The 18,273-nt window shown below is 37.9% G+C and overlaps 2 protein-coding genes across 4 annotated transcripts; one reads left to right on the top strand and one right to left on the bottom strand.

The window, feature by feature from the left end:
• Positions 1 to 805: 805 nt before the first annotated feature.
• On the top strand, positions 806 to 5,500 carry LOC148114602 (actin-binding protein IPP-like). The gene is made up of 6 exons (XM_087889664.1): positions 806 to 982; positions 1,085 to 1,252; positions 2,471 to 2,608; positions 3,125 to 3,247; positions 4,478 to 4,698; positions 5,176 to 5,500. Exons 1-6 carry the CDS (start codon positions 913 to 915, stop codon positions 5,398 to 5,400), a joined length of 945 nt encoding a protein of 314 aa, XP_087745790.1. The 5' UTR covers positions 806 to 912; the 3' UTR covers positions 5,401 to 5,500.
• Positions 5,501 to 9,566: 4,066 nt separating this feature from the next.
• LOC148114601 (transmembrane protein 69-like) lies at positions 9,567 to 18,122 on the bottom strand. Of its 3 annotated transcripts, none has more exons than XM_087889667.1 (3): positions 18,104 to 18,122; positions 13,424 to 13,478; positions 9,567 to 12,311 (listed from the first exon to the last, which is right to left on the bottom strand). In XM_087889667.1, the coding sequence occupies exons 2-3, from the start codon at positions 13,472 to 13,474 to the stop codon at positions 11,595 to 11,597; spliced, it is 768 nt and encodes a 255-aa protein (XP_087745793.1). In that variant the 5' UTR covers positions 13,475 to 13,478; positions 18,104 to 18,122; the 3' UTR covers positions 9,567 to 11,594. The 3 variants fall into 3 exon arrangements, with proteins under 3 accessions (XP_087745793.1, XP_087745792.1, XP_087745794.1); XM_087889666.1 differs by lacking the exon at positions 18,104 to 18,122 and adding an exon at positions 15,208 to 15,347; XM_087889668.1 differs by lacking the exon at positions 18,104 to 18,122 and adding an exon at positions 14,716 to 14,733.
• Positions 18,123 to 18,273: the final 151 nt, after the last annotated feature.

The raw sequence follows: 18,273 nt of genomic DNA, 5'->3' as shown, positions 1-18,273 counted from the left end.
TACAGGTACATAAACCTTGAATTGATTTATGACCAATCACTTAGTGATGATTCAAAGTTATGACCTATCCAAAAATGGGACTTATAACCCAGATCCAAACTTTATCATCCCCTCTCCCAGGGTCACATGACTGCACTGAAGGCATTCGGCATTTATGGCCTTTTGCAGTGTCCTGAAATCACATGACCATGTTCTGTGACAGTTTTTCTGAAAACTGGTCCTTCCAGTTTTCTGCAAAACTGAACCATAGCCAACTACAGGTAGTCCTCAATTTACGACCACAATTGAGCCCAAAATTTATGTTGCTAAGTGAAAAATTTGTTGTTAGTTTTGCCTCATTTTACGACCTTTCTTGCCACAGTTGTTAATTGAATCACTACAGATGTTAAGTGAATTGGGCTTCCCCATTGACTTTGCTGGTCAGAAGTTTGCAAAAGGGGATCACATGAACCTGGGACACTGCAACCATCACAAATATGAACCAGTTGTCAAACATCCAAATGTAAATCACATGGCCGTGGGAATGCTGCAACGGTTATAAGTGTGAAAAATAGTTTTCAACCACTTTTTTCAGTGCCATTGTAACTTTGAATGGTCACTAAATGAACTGAGGCCACCTGTATGGGTTTGTTAAGAATTGCAGCATTTGTACTTCTGACTGCGGCGTTTGCTTAATGACTGGTGCAAAAAAAACGTAAAATTGGGTCAGTCACATAACCAACCCTTTTATAACCATTACGACTTACGGCCATAATTGACAAGTTTCATTACAGTCATAACTCAAGGATTACCTGCTTTTTACTTCATTGTTTTCTTTCTTTCTCAGGGATTTCAGATTTCAGTCTCCGAGTAGCTCTGCATACTCTGTTGAAAGAATATTGTGAAGTTGGTCAGTTTCCCAAAGAAAATAAGATGAGCAGTTTTCTCCAGGCAAGTAAGGCACGTCCACGGAGAAAAGCTAGGAAGTACATTTATGCAATAGGTGGGGATTCTTCTCAGCTTTTAAATATTTGGAAACCCTTAACTGGTCAAGAAATGCCTGAAAAATGGCTGATTGTTTATCCTGTTCCCACTTCTTCTGTAGGTGGTTATACTCGGTTGCAGGGAGGTCGTTGGAGTGATAGCAGAGCTCTCAGCTGCGTGGAGCGTTTCGACACTTTCAGTCAGTATTGGACTACTGTGTCTTCCTTACACCAGGCTCGCAGTGGCCTGGGTGTTACAGTAGTTGGAGGAATGATCTACGCTATTGGAGGTAATTAAAAAATATTGAGAAAAATGTAGACTGTTGTTTGTATTGCTCATTTGATAGCTGTTAGCCCTGTAAGTCCAGACAAGAAGCCCTAGTTACATCTTCATTGTAAGGTTACATTAACAGAATCATTAAGTGTTGTACCTTTTGATTCTTGATGAATGTATCTTTTCTTTTATGTACACTGAGAGCATATGCACCAAGACAAATTTCTTGTGTGTCCAGTCACACTTGGACAATAAAAAATTCTATTCTGTTCTGTTCTATTTTACAAGTCTGAACCTATTATTCTCCTCCTTTCCTTTTACCTTTCAGAAAACTAGGGAGCGTTTCTTCTGAAACGTTTCCCAAGTCATTTCACCTGTGGGATGAGACATCTTATACATACTGGCTGTGCAGCTCTCCCTCCTATCTCCCAAGTTCATTCCCACGTACCATGACAATAACTTAATTATTTAAAGGCGAGAACCTACAGTATCTTTAAGATTGACATATACCATTCTAGAGCATATTAGGAATTATACAATGACATCCAGAGTTTACTATATACACATTAAATCATACAATAGGTGGTAGGCGGCCTTTACATTGGTAGGTACTATGCTTACCATTTTTAGGACATTTTATTGCTGTGATTATGTAAAATAGGAAAATTTGCCTTATGCATATGGACTGTTGCTCTAACAATTTCCTATTACAGAAATGCTTTGAATTCTGCACAACCCTGGTTCTTCCTGCCATGATTGTTTCTGTGTATTTTTCTTCCTTCCAAATATAATCTGCTTTTTCCACTTTTTAAAAATGTTATTTGGAGACTATTATTATTAACAATATAATATTAATAATTATTATTTGTTTCAGCCATTTGTTTCTGTGTACTTTTTCTTCCTTCCAGATGTAAATTTGCTTTTTCCAGTTCTTTTAAATGTTATTCAGAGTCAATAATTATCAGTAATATCTATTTATTCAGGAAAAGTGTATTCGGGAAATAAAATTCTCCCCGGGCTGATCAGAGCCACAATTCCTTATCATCTTTAGTACAGATTTATGCCACTCAGTTTAGAAATTGTACAATGCGCTATGGTCATCTAGCAACTTTAATTTATAATCTGCATTAATAGTGATTCAGATTGATAAATTGAGCCAATACTCCGCCACAGTACAGTAACTGTATTCTTAAGCTATTGTAAAACATACTTTATGTTCTTACCTCTTCCCAAGGTGAAAAAGACTCTATGATTTTTGACTGTACTGAACGCTATGATCCTATTACAAAGCAATGGGCAGCTGTAGCTTCGATGAACCATCCTCGCTGTGGACTTGGAGTATGCACCTCTTACGGGACTATCTATGCTTTGGGCAAGTCTTTTGACTACTAAATCTATAACTGTTTTATGTTAGGAGTAATATTGTATTTGGATCATGTACTACTACATAGCATGGCAGCTTTTGATTATGCAATAATAAAGTTGTCTTCAAATCATGTGAGACATCTGGTGACACCTTGATAAATATCATTTCTGGTAGCTTAACACAAATTTTTATTCAGAGATTCCAAAGGTAGGATCTGCTAAAACAGCTTCACCAGCTTGCTTACCACATTGTATCTTTTGTAAGATAATATACAGGATATTTAAATTTAATTATTACATAATGTAATGTATTATACTTTGTTTTAAAGCCAAAGCCATGTAATATTAAAACCTGTGCCACTAAAATATTGTACATTTGTAAAACATGTTGTGATGAATGTTTACGTATTAGGGCTATAATCTACATTGCTTTTATATCTATTATATATCTGATTGTTTCAAGGATGTAACAATCTGTTTACTATGCAATATTCTTTACCTGTACACTTGCTTTGATTTTCAGGAGGTTGGGTTGGAGCAGAGATTGGCACTTCCGTTGAACGTTTTGATCCTGAAGAGAATACTTGGGAAATTGTGGGCAGCATGGCTGTGCCACGTTACAATTTTGGCTGTTGTGAAATACGAGGTGAGGGGTTTAGAATTATGGGACCATTTTGCTTAGTGCAAATTATATAATAGGCAGCAGTCAGTCTGCATTCATTATGGTTAATAACTATATTCAACATAGCAATAGCTGCAAGTGCTTTCAGTATGATAAACATTTAAATTTCCAGATTCAATATTTTAGATATCATAGGAGGAGAGCTACATTAGTTTATATTAGCTAAAAATGAGGCAGAATCCAGTAACAGATTTATTAAAAATGAACAGATGTAGCTCATGAAAGCTTATGACTTTTAATAAAATGTGTTAGTCTGAAAATATATTACCCGACTCCTCCTAATATGTTAAACTTAAGCTGAAATCTATCTATATAAAAGCTAAACCACTCATACCGCGATCAGGAAATCACCAGAACCATAAAGCCTACAAACTTGAAATTTGGCACGTATCTTCCTCTTGGCTTCTAGGTGCTCACTAAGAAAGGATTTTTCAATATGACCATCAGGTCATTAGTATTTCTTATATTATTATTAACACGCTCTGATACTAATTAGACATTCTACTCCTCGTCCCAACCTGAAAATAACTCTGGAGAGAACAGGATAGGACAGGAGAGGCTTCTGTGGGGCAAGGCCGAGGGAGAGAAGGGGATAGGATAAGGGAGGCTTCTTTGGGGTAAGCCTGAGAGAGAGAAGGGATAGGATAGGATAGGATAGGATAGGATAGGATAGGATAGGATAGGATAGGATAGGATAGGATAGGATAGGATAGGATAGGATAGGCTTTTGTGGGACAAAGCTGAGGGAAAGAAGGGGAAAGGAGAGGCCGATCGTAACTACTTGTTAATTTTCAAGCTGTAAGCGTCGATTTTTCAAGCCCAATCACATAGTTTCGTAGCGGAGCACGGGTATTCTGCTAGTCCTATATATATTTGTTGGGAATAGTTTCAGTTGACTCAGTTGGGCTGGATTTTGAGTAGACATGCATAACATTGCTCAGTTAAGACATGACCAGAAAATTTGATATCCTCTAGAGATTCTCTGTCCTGTTTTGAAGAATGAAATTCAAACACATATTTAAAATATAAAATGGTTTAAAACAGTCCTTCGCAGAAATGAATTAATTACAATCTGTAATTTATTCAGGAGCAATCCCAATAATGAAAGCTATTGATTTCCTGCTATAGATGGCATTGCAGTCAATTTTGCATGATGGCTTGCAGTGGTCTAATAGGAAATTGTTACATTCATAGGTTTAATCTATGTTGTGGGAGGCACTGGCAATGAAGAAATAGAACTACGTTCTGTGGAAGTCTATGACCCCCTATCTAAGCGCTGGTCTACCCTTCCTGAAATGGGTACCAGAAGGGCATATCTAGGAGTGGCTACTTTGAATGACTGCATCTACGCTGTTGGAGGGTGGAATGAAACTCAAGGTGCTCTTTCAACTGTTGAGAAATACTCATTTGAAGAGGTAGGATTTAGTTTTCATATCAAAGTAACTATTTGTGCTACCTTGTAGAATTTTTCTGAATTTTTTTTATGCACTATCAGTACTGTATCTGCTTGTTTTTCAAGAGCAGATTTTCAAGGGACATAGTCAAAATCTGAGAAATTTCCCTTCTTCTGAGTAAGGAATCATCAAGAATTTTGCTCTTGAATCCAATTCATTTGTGTAATGAATTGGATTCATGAATGATCAGAATGGACAAATGAACAGAAACAAATTTTCTGTTTTGTCTCTGCATTTTTTTTCTGGATTCGTGAGTTTGAATAAATACTATATTTGTGTTTGATGGCTAATATATAGCAGTACTTTACTCTGCCAGTGCCTGAAAGACCATTATAACTGTTGTTATGTGTATAGATTTGCTCTGGAAGGAAAATATAGTATACTTTAGTAGTATACTTTAGTATACAAAGATAATTCTTTTTGTTGTTTTATTATCAGGAAAAATGGACGGAAGTTGCTTCAATGAAAGTCCCAAGAGCTGGAGTATGTGTCATAATGGTGAATGGCTTCCTTTATGCCACAGGAGGCAGGACTGCCAGCTATGAGGCAGCTGCTCCTGTAACTTCAGATTCTGTGGAAGTGTATAATCCACATGTGGATACTTGGACTGAGACTGCTAATATGATCACCAGCCGCTGTGAAGGAGGTGCGGCAGTTCTTTGAAGAATACCATGCTTTAAAAAAACTTGTTTGAAGCAGACAAAGTTAAAATTGACAAATCCATTTCAATATTTAATAGATACTATAATCTTTTGAAAATCCATTATTTATTTTAGAATTATTAAAGGCTCTCATTCTGGGGCAATATGGGATTGGCTAATGTGACTCAGTGATCTAGTTCAGTGGTCCCCAACCTTTTTATCGCCGCGGCCCGCTGAGCGCGCGCAGGGGTGAAGCCACGGCCCAGGAGCTTTTGCGCAGGCCCATTGCGCACGGCCCAGGAGCCTTTGCGCTGCAGCATTCCTGTCCCCCGGCTGCTGCGCGGCCCGGTGCCAGGTACTCCACGGCCCGGCACCGGTCCGCGGACCGGGGGTTGGGGACCACTGATCTAGTTCACTTGTCAAACTGATTCTTCCCATAAGATTTCACAGCTTACAGTAATATTTATTTGCATTTCTTCAGTTGCCCAACCACATGACGCTGGGTGATATATTTTAGATTTATTTGTACATCAGATAAAGAGAGGTGGGAGGAAGGAGGATAGGATAGGAAGGAAGGAAGGGAAAGAAAAAAGGGAGGAAGGGAGGAAAGAAATTTAAAAAAAGGAAAGAAAGAAAATGGTAATTCCATCAGAGAATAGTGAAACCTCTCACTTAGGGAGCTCATTTTCCAGCCTAGCCCCATGCAGGGAGAAAAAACAAGAACTTCAACACTTATTAAAAGAAGAGGTTTCAGACTATTCTAAAGGGCAGGGACTGAGAATCCAAGCATCCTGGGTTGTATCAGATGTCATCATTTAATGATTGAGACTTGAAGCATACCGAGTCTATTTAAACTCACCAAATGTGCAGAAATAATGGGGAAACAGTCCCTCAAACAACTAGGCCCTGTGTCATTTAGTGTTTTGTAAATGGTAACCAAAATCTTGAATTGCACCCCAGAGACTCTGCTAACAAGTGCAATTCATAAAGGAAAATCATTTTATGGTATGCTCATAACTGATTTTGCCTGCACAATCTGGACCAGCTGAGCTTTCTAAATTGTCTTCAAGGACAGCCATATAAAGCAGATTGCAGTAGTCCACACATGAGGAACCAAGGTTTGAGTGACTCAGAGCTGCCTCCTGGATGCAGTAGGTGCTGAAGATGAATCTCTCTGAAGGCCTTTCTGGTTACAGCTGCTATTCAGTTTTTAAGTAATTCTGTCTGGGGAAATGCAACCCCCATGAAAAGTCTCTGGTTCCATAAGATACATGCACCTACAGCCATTTGGTCTTATTGGGATCTAACTGAGCTTAATTCTGTTGCTCTCCATCCATACCCCTTGGATGGGATAAGACCTGATAACACTTGGTCAACTAGATTAAGATACGTAAATTTTTATTATCAGTATACTGATAATACCTCGCCGTGTGTCAACAGGAGCTGACCTGGTGGCCTCATGTAGGTGTTTAATTTAATTTAATTTAATTTAATTTATCGAATTTCTATGCCGCCCAACTCCCAAGGGACTCTGGGCAGCTTACAGCAAAAAATAATACAACAAAGAACATAGGAAAATTATTAAAAAACATTTTAAAAACATTTTAAAAACATTAAAAGCCCATGCACTTTGTGTTAAACAAGAGGGATGAGACCATTAAGTCCTCTACACCCTACAGGTCAGGAACTTTGGATTTCCTTTCTCAAGCCCACCAACTGGAACAGGCTATGGAGGAATGTGGAGCTCCATCACAAAATCATGCCCCCAATCCTCAGTTGTTCCAAATGTATACCGTAATTGATGATATTGTTGTCTATTGATAGATCAAGGAAAGTCAGGTTGCACCATTCCTGTCCCAACTCTGCTAATGTAATGGCTTATGGGAGTGACCTTGAGAGATTGGGCCCAGAGATGTTGCCTAGGAAACGGATAAGAGTCGGCATAGTCTGCAGCTGGATAATGAGGGTAGGAGCAAGAGGCTCAGAAGAGACCCTAATTTCTCAGGGTAAGATTATCTGGCAGCAACATTGTTGCAACACAAGCAACAAGTGGATGAACAAATGACTTATTTGCAAAGTGCCATGATAAAATTAATGTAACAGCCAGGGCAGAGTTTGTTCCAACTTGTGGCAGCACAACAGAGGGCAGCTCAGTCAAAATTCAGAAGGGACCAGGATCAATTCCAGACATTTACTGCTCAATATGCAGGCAGGGTGATGGTGTTTCCCACTGATCACACCAAAGTGACTTTTGTGCTGAAGGAAGCAGCAGCTAAGCAGGCAATATTATTAACTGAGGGGAATAACTATGGGAACTTCGTGTATAAATTCAAAGGACACTTTGGGGATTCCATTCAGAGAATTGATGTTAGCTGAGAAATCCAGAATCTCAAGCAGGGACAGAGGAGAATACGGTCATATATATTTCAAACTTTTTAACTTTCATGCTGGCAATGTAGGAAGAAATGACTTAGTCCTGACTGACAGTTCAAAGAAGGGCTGGGGGCTCAGAATGACCCAAGGAACAGTTCAACTCTTTCTTTTTGGGGTGGGAGAGCTTGTCTTTAGAGAATTGGTCAATCATGATTTCTGACCTAGGAAGTCAGCTGAGTTTCAAATTTTAGTATGCCCACTTTCACTTATTAAATATTAAAATTTATCTTCCTCACATTACTGGAGACTAATAGTCTGAAAAGATTAACTGTTTCAGCAGTATTTAAGATGCTATATTTCATATCAGCAAGACAATTGGACTGGTCTCATACAGTACCTCTTGCTGAATTTGCTTAAAATGTAACATACTCCTTTATCCCAAAGAAGCTTCTTGGATGAGAAGCAAAATGTCTTCAAAGAAAAACCAGAAATCCATCTGTCTCTTGAAAAAGCACCTTTGGGACAACCATGATCTGAATGACTGAGAATCTCCATAGACACACTCCTTTATTGTTATATTCCTGTTCCAAGCAATTTAGGGATTCCATCCACAGGTCTTACCAACAACCAGGCGAGAAAGTGCCATCCTCGTGCAGCAGATTTCCTAGAGTTAAGCAGCCCAAAGTCCCTTAACAATTAGATCTAGCAAAGTTTGTATACAAAAAATCAACATGCACACACAGATAAGAGGGAGCTAGAATTGCAAGAGGATTTGGTGTGGCTTTCTACAAAATTTCTGACTTCCACAAGTCCTTCCTAGCAACTAAACTCGAAATGTATTGGTCTGTATTGGTGATATCATTGGTTTCAATGGTATCACCCTGTATATTGGTCTTTGCTAATAAAAGAGGCACTGTACTCTACATTCATAGACGGCACCACCCACACACACTGTGAACTGCTTTCATGACCAATACCCTAAATGCCATCCTTAAGAGTTACAAATTTTGCAGGAGTTAGGTGTTGACCAAAATGAACAGGAAGAGTTCTGAAGAGTGGAGGGTGCCTCAGGGATAGCAGGAAACCAAGTAAAGGAAATGGAAAATGAGCAGTTTCTTTCTCATCAGGCATGCAGAACGTAGTGGGGACAGGAGAGCAACAGATTCTCAAGCAACAGCTCTCACCTTTACAGGCACAGCTAATTTACTAGTTGCGTTCTGTGATCTGGGAAAGTTACAGCAGAAGAGCCCAGTAATACAACTACATTTGATTCTCACAGCTGACAAATCAACTTTCCCTGGGAATTCGGGAGGGGGAAAGCTGATGCAGTGGTATGTGAGAATGACCTTGGGAGATTGATCCTAATACACAACTAGATATTTGTTATGGCAGGAGAGTGACCCTCACCAATTTCTTGGGGTGTAAAGGAAACAGGAGAGTTTTACTTTCAGACTTGCAAGGTTCTATTAATTGTAACCTTATAATAAAGTAGAATTAGCTAACTGGTTGTATTTCCTGTCCAGTCTACCTGGTAAGGCTTACAGGTAGAAATCATCAAGAGATGGGTCTCTGAACCTGAAATGTTTTGGGTTTCTATACTTTCTGATCTCAACATGTCCCTCCTTTAGCTTATCAATAACTACTACTGCCAGAACATCTTCCCATGTTTCACCTGGTGCCCCCCCTCTAATCCTGGCCTGCTCCCCCTGCTGTGGGAGAATGTCCCCCCTACAATAAAGGGGGAGAATGTTTTAACCTCCTGGCTTTGTAGCATAAAGGTGTGTTCTTTGGGAGGTAAATCAACCTCATAGGAGATAAGCAAAATCAAACTTTATTTTGAGAAATATAACAAGATATAGGAAGTTCTATTTTTAAGAAAACATGTAATGCTCTCAGCAGACCACAAGATGGTGCTGGCCAGCTATAATAAATTATCTCAAAAAGAAGATGTCATCTGAGAAATAAGTAATTTCTAGCCAAAAATTATACAAAATGCTCTACATTTATAGAAATAAGAATATAGTCTCTAACATAAGTAAAAGAAATTAAAACAACGCAATGCCTAACTAGAGTAGTTATCTATTCCTTAGAGAGATAAGCTGAACCCAGAAGCAAAGTCCTCTGCTTTTGTGATCTTGCCATTCCTTCATCTTGTGGTAATTCCTGTCAATGTATCAATTGTTGCGAAGATGGTGCAGTCCACTTGTTTTTCTGTCTCGCATACCAATATTCTTTGCTCTGTCTTCCCAAAGATTTCCCTTTGTCCTCTGAATGAGCAATACCTTTTTTAAAGTATTAAGAGGGCAGGAGCTGAGGGAATATCCCAAACATATATTCTAAAGCCTATACCTGAGAGGTGGTGTACATTTTAACTGAAACACTGTCTGCCATTTAGACCAGCAGGGACTCCACACTGTTCACAAAATATACATCAATATTTATGCCAACTGATGGAAAACAAGGTTGACTCTCACCCTAACGGAGCAGTGAGTGTGGATACATCCAGGAGAAAACAGTGGGTTGTAACCAATTTTAATAACATATTCTTCCTCTCCTTCTACCTATCATGAACTTTGCTCTACAATTTATAATAAATTATTGGAAAGGCTTTATATTTAACCCTTGCCTCTATTTGGCCTGATTCTTAATAGAACTTGAGACTTTAGGAGGCTTCTGCTAAAATGAACAGATTTTTCTCTTAACAAAATCATACTTCTCTTTATAAAAACTTGTTACTTGATTGTAAGAAAGTAGAATTTAATTTCATGATACACTTATCCAGTCTTAAATGACATTTACCCTATTACAAGTCCAGCACAATGGAAATTCTAGTTATTTTCAATCCAAATATAACAAATGTCTCCACCGTACCTTATGCCATTATGGAAACTCAGCACTAGACAACTAAAATAAAAAAAAAAAATTGTAGTGAAAATTTTGAGAGAAAGAGAAACAATACTTTACTACAGTGTCAGACTAGCATAAGGTTTTGATCAACAGTGTGGCACAGTTAAATTGATTTTTCTCTTAAGCCTCAAGTGTATTCTAAAATCTTTCCCATAATTTTTTTTATAAAAAAAGGAATTGTTTATACTGGTTTTTGTTTTTTTTTGTTAATTCAGCAAATAGCAATCCAACACTTAGCACAAGAAGTTAAAACTTCTAAAAACTGCTTAATGTAAAAGATGATATATTGTCTGTTGGTAGCAGTAGATCTATAGTTTTATGTCTAAATATTTAGAACATATTACCCAAATATCTTTGGCCCAGAATTGTTCTTTCAAATCACTGAAACAATCATTGTTTGATATCCAATTTCCTCAAAGTTATCTTACTTTTATTACAATTTGTTAGTAATAAAACTTCAGCACCAATCCCAGAAGTATTCATGGCATGCATGCACACACACGTTCAGACAGAATGGGAAAACCATTAAAACGGCTGCGCTGAGCCTTCAAGAGGATGTGCTGCCAGGTTTTAAGTGAAGCATTGCTCTACATGCTTCAAATGACCCTGGTACTGACCTACCTAGAATTAATTTTCAAGAATAATGCTGTGAATTGGTTCATATTTGTACCAAATTTGATAAAAAATCGAGAGAACTAAATTCTACTAAGGCCATAAAAATGAAAACCAAGTAATCGAAAAACCATCTATCACTGTACAGCACCTACCCTCCTTTCTAATTTGCTTCTCTATGGCTAGTGTTGTAAATTTAATGAATTAGATAATTAATTTATTATTTTCTGTTCCAATAATTTTCTAAATTCATTTCATGCATTGGGAATATTGTTTCCATTCTGTATTCTGTTTCTCCCACAAGGTTCTGCATTTTGTGTGTGTTTACTTAGAATCTTCTGTTTCCCCAAATTTAAAACTTAGATATCTTTCAGGATAGACATTCAAATAAATTATTGTGACAAATGTAGAAAACGCAGCCACTAGAGTTAAAATTACTAACAAGGCTTTAAACCAGTTGGGATAGGTGGGAAGAAGGACCAAGTCATTATTCAGGGCTATCATTAAACCTATGATAACCATGACTCCCGCTGTAGTGAGATCTTTACAAAGCAAGGTAATCCAGGCTATTAAAGGAGGAACTATACTGTTACCCAAATTACGCCAGTCAGGTTTTGCAGGACTTCCTTCTGGAAGAGTAAATCCCCACCTGATCCCTCCTAGGAAAGACAATATAGAGGCAGCATATGTAATTTCAGCAAATGCCAACTCAGGGTAGGAGGCTTGTTGGATAGCCATTACTAATGGCACTGAAACAAATGGAAATAATACTGAAGCTGCTACATAAATGGCAGGCTTTGGAGAGTCCTTGAGTGATGTCAAGTCAAATAGTCGAGTATCCTGCTCATCAGATGTAGGTTCTGAAGGCCTTTTTCTGTTCCAGCTGCAAGCGGAGGAATGAAATCCCTGGATCTTAGTTGTACACAAAGATGCCTTTTTAGATAGTTGTAATTTTGACAGGAAACTCTGACGGTATTCAAGAGGAAAACTGCAAGGGTTATTCCTAGGCTGCAGAAACCTTTGAAAGCGAGTTCTCTGCAACTGGAAATATAAACATGCATGTCACTGAAATGTATGAGTTTAAACCTGCAACCGCTACACATTTTGCCTCAAACTTATTTTTTTACCTAATTCCAAAATCATATAAAAACCTTAGTCTTTGTCTTTAGGATACTATATAACCCACTCTTATTTGGGATCTGCAAGAGATTTCCATTCAAGACATGCATCCTCAGGAATTCACATACAATTTACTAATGCTTAAAATGACTGACAGCAAAAAAAAAAGGTGATAAAAGATTCAAATGATTTCATTCACAGGAAGTGTTTGGATGCTGTTCAAATAAAAGACTTTTTCAAATTCAAAATATTTTCCACATTTCTAGTCTCTTTCCAGAGAACATATAAGGTCTATGTCTTCACTGTATTTGGAATGCACAAATTGAATATTTCCTAATACCTACATTTATAGTGGAAAATTATTTTTCTTTCTATTCTATTCTTTCTATTCATAAATTACTGCATATATTATATACCATATTTATTTATTGAATATATATTGCCGCTTATTCGCCCATGGCGACTCAAGGCGGTTTACAGAATATAAAACCACATTTAAAACAATAAAAACTAACAAAAAGAATCAAATAAATTAATATAGTACAATATAACAAAATGTCCCCCCCACCTCCCACCCACCACCGCGGCAACAGGTCACATGAGCCATTTAATGGGCTCCATCCCACTCTGGGTTCCCCAGGGCCACTGGCAGAACCAGGTATTCAGTGCCTTCCGGAAGAGTATTAGAGTGGGGGCCATTCTAATTTCTGGGGGAATATATATTTTAGTACTATTAATAAATGTAGAATATGTTGATTTTATGCCTTCATTCTGATAAAAATAGAATTTTTAAGAGAATCTGATTTAAAACTTAATCTCTTTTAACATGTAACAGAACCATAGTAACTGAACACATTAAATATTTCGGGAGATTTTCGTATTTCACAAAAGCTACAAAGCTATTATTGACATCTCTCTTGGAAGACAAAGGATTATTAGGACTATCTTCTTTTATCCCAGCATGTAATAGAAGTTGTTCTCTTTTTTAAAAAATCTAAAATAAATTCCAATTCAATTATCTGGGAGAATTTTACCTTGGAAGGAATTTGGAAACCACATTGTTGTATAAAACGGAACATTTTCATAGACCTTAAAAGACAGAAAGGGTTAGATGGTTAACCTTAGAATATCATGCATAAATATTAGGTGATATTTTCCACTTCAATAAAATATGCTACACTGAAACAATCTTGATGAAGTACAAATAAAGAAAAAATATAGAGTCATAATTGGAAAGTCAACTTCAGGGAGCCTATCAGCTAAAGCTGTTGAAAAACATAACAATGATGTCATGATATAAATAGCTTTAACTATCAGTCTAATACTAGATATCAATCCAACATTGTACAGCATATAAGCAATAACAATATTATACTGTGTTATGTGCTATGTATCCCCAGTATCCCTTTGCTTACAATAGGTTTCGCTGTATATTCTGCTATGGAATATTATCTGAGTTGTAAAAATACAAGGCGAATATGCCTTCAAAATTAAGTTCAGTTCCTAATCACGAGATAGAGAAGGCTCTCCCCCTGGGGGCCGCCAGTCGGCATTGTTTGGCTGACGGCACCCGGAGGAGCCCCTCTCTATGGGAGCGTACCGGCCGGTGGGAGGCTATTGGTGGTAGTAGGCGGTCCCGCAAGTACCCGGGTCCTAAGCCATGGAGCGCTTTAAAGGTGGTAACCAAAACCTTGAAGCGCACCCGGAAGACCACCGGGAGCCAGTGCAGCTCGCGCAGGAGAGATGTTACATGGGAACGCCATGTCGCTCCCATTACCACCCGCGCGGCCGCACTCTGCGCCAGTTGGAGCCTCCGGGTGCTCCTCAAGGGGAGCCCCATGTAGAGAGCGTTGCAATAGTCCAGGCGGGAGGTGACAAGGGCCTTCAAAATTAAGTTCAGTTCCTAATCACAAGATAGAGCTGTGTGGGTTTTTCGGCCTTCCAAAATATTTGTTCAACTGTCCAGTCTGGTTGCCAAACAAGGAATTTCCTGATAGTCTCTTATCTGAGTATCAATCAGATCTGACAGCACTTACCTTTTCCAAGATGGAAATGAGAGTTCCCTAAATTAATTTAATGGCACTGAAATTCATTATACTAGCAGTATTTGAAATAGAAGTATGCATTTAAGTCACCTCAGTACACACTGTAACCTATAGTTAACTAATCATGGGTTACTGAATTACCCCAGTTGTCTGGCTTCACACAAATAATCAGATGTCAACCCTATCTTTGCAGGACACATTCAGTCACAAACTCGCCTTAAAAGTCCCCAATATGGCACTCACAGACTTCTCTTTTGATGTTAACAAGGCTCCATTCTCACCTGATTTCATACTATTTTTATTTTGATCATTTTAAATTAAGCAAGTTGGCATGCTTCTGGCCTCAAGCATAATCTCTATTGCTAAGGATAATTTCAGTCTCTCATACTCTGGAGAAAAAGAAAAAAAAAATCCAGCCTCACGTTCTGGGGAAAATACTGTAGTTTTATCATGTCCACCCAGAGAAATACAGTAGACAACATCTAGGGATGTGAGAAGCCCCCTTATTTACCGGTAGTTGGTCAAATCAAAGTCACACAGCCAGCTTTCAAGCCTAAGGCAGGGCTAGAGCTCAGCGTCTCCTTAACCACTAAACCAAACTGCCTCTTAATTTATTTTTTTAATTGTTTCCATTTGAAGAATACATTTTAAAACTTAAGATAAATCCTTCTTGCTTTCCCCTCAGTTATTACACCGAAAGTAAATTCCTTTCCTTGACTTGACTGCGTTAACCACCACCACCCCTCCCACTTTACATGACTGGGGACACTCACCATATACTACGAGCAGGCAAAACCGAAGGAGCTAACAGAGAAGCGAATATTCAGAGGAGAACCCAAAGCCAGTCACCCGAAATTTGATTTAGCTTCAGCAAAAATAAAAAGGGGGGGTGGAACCCGTTCCTAAATGGCTTTCCAGACTCTCCTCGTATAGCAGGATTCCCAGAAAGTCAGAAACACTCTAAAGCATAAAAATCCACGCGCTTCCTACAATATTGTACGAAATATGCAGAAGCTTATTTCCCCCCCCCCTCCCCGGGCTAAGTATGACTCTAGTAACATGCAAACCGACCCCCAACAAAACAACGAGCCATTATCCGCTTGAAAGGCAAGGCACTTCCCTTTGCTCCCGTTTAAGTCCGCCGGGTACGCGTGTCAGACCAATAGGCTCTCAGCCTGCAACAGAGGCTTCCCTTCAGTTCCTTCTCTGTATAAGAAACACGAGAAGTATCCGCTCTTCTCTTTTAGTACTGCTCTTTTTTGTTTGTTTGTTTGTTTGTTTGCGTGATTCTTTAATTCTAAAAGTGAGGCCGCATTCGGCTGACTGTGGTGGGGCAGTGAAGGCAGAAGACCCGAAGCCGTGATTCCTATAACCATGAATATATAATCATATATATGCAGGCATTCACTGCCCTGCAACGAAAAAAAAAAAGGCCATTTTCGCTTTACAGGTAACTTAATCCAGAATGACAATCTATCAGGACTCTTTATTATTTGGATGTCTTTATACAGAACTTTTTACATTGATTGCATCCATAGGATATGTAAAATGCCAGTTATGGGCTACACTGTATATTCTTTATTTATTTATATTTTATTATTGCGATTTATATGCCGCCATTCTCCCGAGTGACTCAGGGTGGCTTAGAAAAACAATATCCAATACAAATCACAATAAAATTAAAATCAACAACCCAATTAAAACAATTTAAAATTATAACAATGTACACCCGTAACGGATCAGTTAAGTTGACGAAAGAGCCACGTCTTCAACTCACGTTATACATTTATAACTGTATAACTGTAAGATAACTTGAATTATAACACATCAAATACATATTTTTATGTGCTATAATTATATCCTGCTTTTCCACACAAGGCCATGCAAAAACCAGGAGCAAAAAAATTGCTTACAGAACATTCTCTCCTAAACACCCCCCACCCCCATAAAAACTCTGAGATGAGACCTAAAGCCATCTTATTAAGCTTTCATGGATGAGAGTAGATTTGAACATGGACAATTTTGGCTCATATTTATAGGTACAATGGTTTAACAACTTTTCTTGTGTGCTTCTGAGACTGATTTCACACTGACAAAACTGTCATTCCAATCTCACCCAGATTTGCACTGAATACGAAAGTGTGAAAGATCTTTTATTTGAGAGAACAATAAAAAGAAGCAGGTTATTTCAGTCCAAAGGGCAGTGGTTGTTACTTAAAATTCTAGAAAATGAAAACATAACATTTACTGTTTGGCACTCCAAATGATTAGTTTAAATAGTAAAAACATTTAATCTGTATAAATGAACAAAAACAGCATATTTCACATGTCTCAGATTAAATTATATTCCTTTTAATTATCCATAAAATACTACTGCTTTTTACTAAACATTTTCCCTTTGTTGTAAGCATAATTTTATCTTATTTGACATACTTCAATTGGCAACAAAGAAAAATGTGCTGGAAAAAATGGTTACTTAGGTGATAGTTTACCAGATTAGTTTACATCCAATTCAACCTTGGATGTAAACTAATCACATTGGTTGTTCGTGCAAAACACATTAGCTATTTATTTGATGGGTTAATCTATAGTAGACTTAACTGTGGTTTCCTTAGGTATTCTGTATTGCATAATGCTTTGAATCATATACAGACTGAATTTGCACAGGCTGGGCTAACATTTGCTAATCTTACATAAGATTGTGGTTCAGTATGTCCTGTAAAGATAGTTTGTCAACAGTGCTATCTTGTAAAAATAAAAAGCTAGCTATAAGCTATCCCTGTTTTTTATGGATCCGTTCATACTTTGAAGTAATAAATTCCCTGACTGAGGGGAGGGGGAGTGTCTGATATTTCTCTTCCTTTTAAATTATTTTTAATAGAAATGATCCAGTTGTCTAATGACAATAGTTCAGAAATAGAGGATGTATTTAGAAGAACAGGTAATCTAGAATGCTTTCTTTTGGCATGCTTTTCTAACTATTTGTGATCATACCTTTTAGTAGCTTTTTTTTTAAAGAGAGGTCTACATCTTATATAGGTCTGATTGATCTAACATTTCTCATTCAGTAAATGAGGATGTCTTTACACAATACAAACCACAACATCTAAACTAAAACCAAACACTTGCAATGCAACTTTATAGGGGACATGAGCAGCACATAAATTTAATAAATTGTGTGACCAGGCCACTGTAAGTCCTAATTGATTAGTCTAACTTTCTGCATGAACATAGCCAGTAGTTAACCACCAAGTTTTATGGTAATAATTCAATGTTTTTGATGCTTGATTCCCAGTGACTCTGGAAGATTTACAAATTGTTAAAAAATTTAAAAACAAGGAAACAATGCAAAAAACACAAAAGCACAAGATGGCAAACAAGCAGGGACAAACGCAGCTAAAAAGGTATGATTAAGGGTGCTATGCTGGAACTTACTTTTATTTAACATTCTAGGTACAATACCTACAGACGGATTAAACTTTTTACTAGGTTTTTCTTAAGTAACAGACATTTCGTTAATTTTGAATGAGCAAAATTAATCTGAGATTGATTTATCGAAAGCACATAGAGAACTGCAGGGGGGAAAAAAACTTTTATTATACTGTTTTCCATGGCTCCTTTAGTTCCAAACTAAATCGACCAGTGCAAATCCTTCCGGTATGCGCTTACTTTATTATGGTTCAGAGTGTCACGCGAGCCCTGGACAATGAACCGAGTTATCCACGGATAACCGTGCTGCGAGAATAGACACACGACCGAGCAATAACACCAAGGTTGTGCCAACTGGAGAGGGGCCGAGAACAAAGCGTTGAAAGATAGTAGTTGCAGACCGAACCGAG

The sequence above is a fragment of the Pantherophis guttatus genome, chromosome 3 (genome assembly GCF_059756535.1).
Source record: "Pantherophis guttatus breed Tessera chromosome 3, ASM5975653v1, whole genome shotgun sequence".
Lineage (NCBI taxonomy): Eukaryota > Metazoa > Chordata > Lepidosauria > Squamata > Colubridae > Pantherophis > Pantherophis guttatus.
This window is presented reverse-complemented; position numbering and strand designations above follow the sequence as displayed.